Source organism: Ranitomeya imitator, chromosome 8, assembly GCF_032444005.1.
Source record: "Ranitomeya imitator isolate aRanImi1 chromosome 8, aRanImi1.pri, whole genome shotgun sequence".
Taxonomy (NCBI): Eukaryota; Metazoa; Chordata; class Amphibia; order Anura; family Dendrobatidae; genus Ranitomeya; species Ranitomeya imitator.
In genome coordinates, this window is record NC_091289.1 from 186,751,024 (window position 1) to 186,757,023 (window position 6,000).

A 6,000-nucleotide genomic window follows, 5' to 3' on the forward strand; every position below is an offset into this window, starting at 1 on the left:
AACTGACCTGCCATTATGATTCTCCAGGTCATTACAAGTTCACAGACACCAAACATGTCTAGGTTCTCTTTTATCTAAGTGGTGAAAAAAAATGAAAAACTTTGCTTAAAAAAAAAAAAGAAATTACACAATTTTCCGTTAGCCGTAGCATCTCCATTTTTCATGATCTGGGGTCAGGTGAGGGCTTATTTTTTGTGCGCCGAGCTGACGTTTTTAATGATACCATTGTGGTGCAGTACGTTCTTTTGATCGCCCGTTATTGCATTTTAATGCAATGTAGCGGCAACCAAAAAAAACCTAATTCTGACTTTTTTTCTCGCTTTAGCGATCAGGTAAAAAAAAAAAATTATTGATGGAGCGGGCGATTCTGAACGCGGCGATACCAAATATGTGTAGGTTTGATTTTTTTTTTTATTGTTTTATTTTGAATGGGGCGAGAGGGGGGTGATTTAAACTTTTATATATTTTTTTATTTTTGTTCATATTTTTAAAAATATATTTTTTTAATTTTGGCATGCTTCAATAGCCTCCGTGGGAGGCTAGAATCTCCCACAACTCGATAGCCTCTGCTACATTGGAGCGATCCTCAGATCACCTCTATGTAGCAGAATGGCAGCATTGCTATGAGCACCGACCACAGGGTGGCGCTCATAGCAATCCGGCATCAACAACCATAGAGGTCTGCAGGTGACCTCTGGTTGTTATGCCGACGCACCGATGACCCCTGATCATGCGACGGGGGTCACCGGTGCGCGCATTTCCAGCCCGATGGCCGGAAGCGCTTGTTAAATGCTGCTGTCAGTTTGACAGCGGTATTTAACTAGTGAATAGGTGCTTGCGGATTGCGATTCGGCCTGCTTCATTGCGGGCTGTTCAAACAGCTGACATGTTCCGGCTTTGATCCGGGCTCACTGACGGAGCCCGCATCAAAGCAGGGGTTCTGCCATCGGACGTACTATTCCGTCCGATGGCAGAAAGGGGTTAAAATGAATGGAAAAACGTTATCGAAAATACTTTAACAGTTCTGAAAAAAAATTTTTTTATGGCACTAAAATATAACCCCCATTCATATTGTTATAGAAATGATCAGAGTAGAATAACATCCTGTGTGGTCATCTCAAACATGTTCCTCTACTCATCGAAATGTCTTGGAGATTACCAAGCTGGTTGACTTTGACATTAAATTACTGTGATAAACAAATTGGCAAGTATAAAAACAAATATCTAAAATATATATATGTTTTTTTTCTTGTGTCTTTTCAGTCCTGGTACCTGGGATAATGGTCACAGATTTCTATCAAAGACATGACAGACCACCTGGCCCTTCCCGTCTCTGTACCATGGAAGAAACCGGTGAGAACACGGCGTAGTTGCTTCGCTCCAACGGAAGGGGAAGACTTGTGTCAACAGCAGAACAACGTTGAATGAGAAGAAAAACAAAAAAAAAAAAAGAATCTTACGTGGTCGCATGGCAATGACCCTCTATAATCAGCCTTACTTCCCTTACTTTTTTATGATTACTTTCTTGGGGTCCGAAGAAAGTTCTTGCCGGGAAAAGCTGGGCATCGTGGCATTTGAAGTGTTTCCTTGGTAGTGTAACCATTAGGTGGTTCTGGGTAGCCTTAGTCTGATGCTTCTTTTTTTTGTATTTTTTTTTTATCTTACCTACTTGCTGTCAAACACATTCTTCATGAAGCCCAGCATTTTCTGCAATGCCACTCCTTTACGTCCATGGTTGTGAAACTTCTCAAGAAGTTTTGGAAGAGAAGCCCCCTTTTAAAAGAAAAAAAAAAAAAGGACTTAAAGCACTCGTAAACATACATGCAAAATGACATGCGAGATGAACCTTCTACTACTATGACTAAGACCACACTACAGTTGTTTGATAGCATGGAAGTTTACCCTCTCGTGGTCCAGAGCCTCCATATTTTTCTTTTATTTTTTTGCAAATATTTTGAGTGCTACTTCAACTAAAAAGGATTTGCTAAAACCCACGAAATGTGTAACATCAATAATCACAAACTGCACTTTTCCCCCCCCCTTTTTTTTTGCAATTTAACGACCCCTCCGCCCCACCTCACTGCGGGATTGATGAAGTTGTATCAAAGGAGACAACAGCGACAAGATGCTTCACTAACATATCAACAACACGTCCGCTCTTCTTTCTTTCAAGGAGTAATCACATCCATGACCCCACCCATGAGGAAGCTGTTAACATATAGTTTCATCCGAGTTGCAAAGCAATGTTTAAAAAAAAAAAAAAGAGAGAAAAAAAATTGTCCAGAACTTTTATTATTCATGTAAGAAAAAAAAAAATGCTGCACTTACAAAAATAAGCTTTTCTGAGACAAATTTTCAACAATGACACAGAAACACAGAAGCGGGGAAGATGGTCTGTTTTGACAGAAACTGACAGGAACCAATCAAAACAATCATGTTTGGATTGAGTAAAGTGCAATTTCATTGGATAGGTAAATATCTTTGTAAGATAGAGATTGTTGAAAATTCTATTTTTGTTTTTGTTTTTTCAAGTCCTACCACCCCGGGACTCTAAATTATGGGGGTTTAAAAAAAAAAATAAAAAAAAAACAGCCTTGCAAAAGAAAGGGGAGCTATTTTTGCTTTTTATGTTTTTTATTGTTAAAACTTGTATCCCTTAAAAGGTAAAAAAAAAATCTAAAAAAAAAATATATATATATTATAAAACATAATGGTGCTTTTACCACAATATGTTAACTACATTAAATGCTAAGTAATCATTTTCTTTTATCAAAGCACATAACTCAAACTGAATCATAATACTTGTTAATTTTTATAAGCTAAAGTCACTATTAGTGGTTATGCCAATTCAGAAAAAAAAATTCTAAAATGTCCCAATATAGGATTTAGTCGGGCGCCTCAGGATCTTTATAAATGTCCAGATTTTATCCATTTAAAAAAAAAAAAATTATTTTCATTTTTTTTTTTTTTTTTTAAATTCCATCACTTTTATTCTCTGGACTATAAATACTGATCAATCTAGAGGGGATTTCAGCAATTGCTGGGAAAAAAAAAGTTAAAATGAAATTAAATTATAGATTTTATGTATGTTATGTACTTGGAGAATAAAGCAAAAAAAAAAAATGGACAAAAAAAAAGTCAAAAGGCAAAATAAACAGAATTCACATGATTTATTTTCTACCAGACAGCGGAGCATCCCTTTGCTTCGCATGCAACTTTTAAAGGAGGTTTCCTATACTATACATATATTATATACTTTCTGGCGGACAGATTTGCTCGCTAGAAAAGAAAAAAAAAACGTCTCTGCATGTTTAGTGTTAGTATCTCATTTTTATATACTTAAGTAGAATAAAGTAGAGTGCATTAAGACAAGACATTTTAATCCTTATTCCAGGCACTTGCCTTTTTTTCCCCTCTTCCCCCCCTGTTTGCAGCTGTAATGGGGGCTTTCTTGCCCTTTTTTTTTGGCAGTGAAGGAGTTAAACTCTGCGTGTTCTGCCCTATTGGAGGGCTTTTTGCTACTGTCCTGTACAATCAAGTCCATGAAATTCTTGGGAAGACACTTTGCTCCTCATTTTATTTTATTTTTTATTTTTTTTTTTTAATTTTTAATAAATACTTTTTTTTAATTTTCTTCTTAACTTTTTTGGGGTGCGAGGGGACGGCTTGGGGATGCATTTGCAGTTACATCGCAGGCCTCTCTAGCAACCAATAGGTTAATTTGCACGAAGATGAAATAAATTCCATATCAATGTGCCTTGCCCTGGATAGCGATTATTTGTGAAATTGTTGCACATGTTCCTATATAGATAGCGGGGGGGGAAGAGAATCCCCCGGTCACGCGTTTTTTTTTGTTTTTTTTTTTTTGGAGACACTTTTTATTTTTGTTTTCTTGTAAATGTGACTTTTCCGTCAGACGTTGCAGGCTTCACCATGTAGGTAGATATTTTAGTTATATCCCACCAGTAGTAGTAGTGTGCTTAGTCGTGTAGTGTCTGTGCTATTTTTGTGTAGGAGATCAGTATTTTGGGGGGGATGTTTGCTGCATTGTGACAATTTATTTACGGTAGAGTCTTCCTTTTATTATTATTATTTTTTTATTTTTTTCCCTGATCAATGAAAATATGCAATACCTGCTTATATCCTGTAGTCAAAGCTTAGCGAATTTATTAGAATTTTATTTTTGAATGTTATTATTTTTATTTTATTTTTATTTGACCAAAGTTGGTGCTGTACTTGACGCAGTGTGTTTAGGTGTTTAATCATTGTATCCTTTGTGACTACGAATGCACATGCAGGAGGGGCCTCTTAGAGAAGCAGTCAGACTGTGAAGCACTAAGCTGTACCCTGCTTTGAGCAACTTTATTATTTTGTTGTTTTTTTTTTTTTTTTTTTTGTGTGTGTGTGTTACAACCGTTCCTATCACAAGCAAGCCTTAAAGAAGAAAAAAAAAAAACTGACTTTTTTCCTTAATAAAAAAAAAAAAAAAATTCCCCCCACAACCCATTTTTATTAGCAGACAGCAATCAACCTACGTTCAATAGTGAAAAGGTTCTAACGCCCATTTTTTATATGCACGTTTTTAAAACTTCCAACTTCCGGAAAAAAAAAAACAACAAAAAAAAAAAAACCATTGTTTACCGGTTCTATTTAAGAAAAAAAAATAAAAAAAAAAATAAAATAAATGAATACAAATGTTTTTTGGATTTTTTCATATGTGTCTGATACGTGGTTGAGTAGTTGTATTGTGTGAGTGTTAGTGAATCGTGTCCATTTTTCTGTAGCCAGCATCCTTTGCCTTTCCTATAGCACTTAGCTGGGCATTACCTTTTGACATATGTGCACTAAAAAAAAAAACAAAAAAAAAAACAGCAGCTTGCAGTGCTTCACAGTGAAGGGAAATAAAGCCTAGACAAACATTTTGTCAGAACCTTGCTATAAGTCAAGGCGTTACCAGTAAATTGGTTGTACATACAATACGAACGCACCCTTTTATAAACATGCAAAATAAGCAATAGATCTGGGCAGTTGTAGGGTTTTTTTTGTTGTTGTTGTTGTTTTTTTTTTTGTTGATTGTGTTGTGTAGACATAATGGCGAAAAAAAAAAAAGAGCAAACTGCCTGCTCAGATATGTAATTTGTATGTTGTATAGTTTTAATGAGTACACTGATTTATTCTACCCTATTTTATAATGCAGGACTTTTGTAATGTTGTTTAAACGAGGACAATTTTCTGTCAATTAAGCTTTGCAGATTTTTCGGATTGTTTATTAAAATTGCAGCGCTCTTAGAATTTTTTTTTTTTTTTTTTGGCTGGAGGGTGGGCGGTGTTTTTTTTTTTTATTTTTTATTTTTCTTTTTCCTTCCAGGAACTGGATTTAAGTTAAAACTTGCCTGTTTCCTTTCCTTTTTCTTGTATGTATTTAAATACAATGATTTTTCTTGTCAGTTTCTTCTCGCATCGGTATAGCATATTCCTATACTTGAGAAGTATGGGCCACTAAATAACCATTTTAAATGGACATTAAAAGTATGCTGTATTTTCAAGTGATCACTTTAAAGGTCTGACTCTAAAGGTTGAGGATGTCTGAAGACTTTCTCAGATAAAGTGTAAAAAAAAAAAAAAGTTTTAAAGGCTTTAAAACATGACGTAGGCAGTCGAGGATGTTAAATAACAAAACTTGTTTCAAGTATGGAACTCATGAAGTTTATTTGCGCTCACGCGACCACCATATTTAATATACAGCAAGAAATCATATATAAGCTCAAATCCACTTTATTTTTAATTTTTTTTTAGAAACTGCAACATTTGACACATGAGCAGCAATGCTGGGTGTGCAGCTTAATAATAGATATGTCACTATACATAAAGAACCCTAGAAAAATATCCATAATTAAGTGCAATTTAGCAAACTTCAAATATGCAGTGTGAATAATGAGAACTACGAGGCCTTCTCCATTGTAACATATGTTAGCAGACGGGGTAACAAAAACAATAAAT

At 35.2% G+C, this 6,000-nt stretch overlaps 1 protein-coding gene across 29 annotated transcripts in view; it reads left to right on the forward strand.

Moving 5' to 3' along the window:
- NFIA (nuclear factor I A) overlaps positions 1 to 1,808 on the forward strand; it is a 500,144-nt gene extending 498,336 nt beyond the window's left edge. For 27 of the 29 annotated variants that reach the window (XM_069738134.1, XM_069738144.1, XM_069738151.1 and 24 more), the window contains one exon: positions 1,264 to 1,455. In XM_069738134.1, coding sequence (XP_069594235.1) covers positions 1,264 to 1,281 — 18 coding nt within the window. In that variant the 3' untranslated portion in view covers positions 1,282 to 1,455. Of the gene's footprint in view, positions 1 to 1,263 lie in introns of all 29 variants that reach the window. The other 2 variants (XM_069738149.1, XM_069738156.1) reach the window with 1 other exon arrangement.
- Positions 1,809 to 6,000: the final 4,192 nt, after the last annotated feature.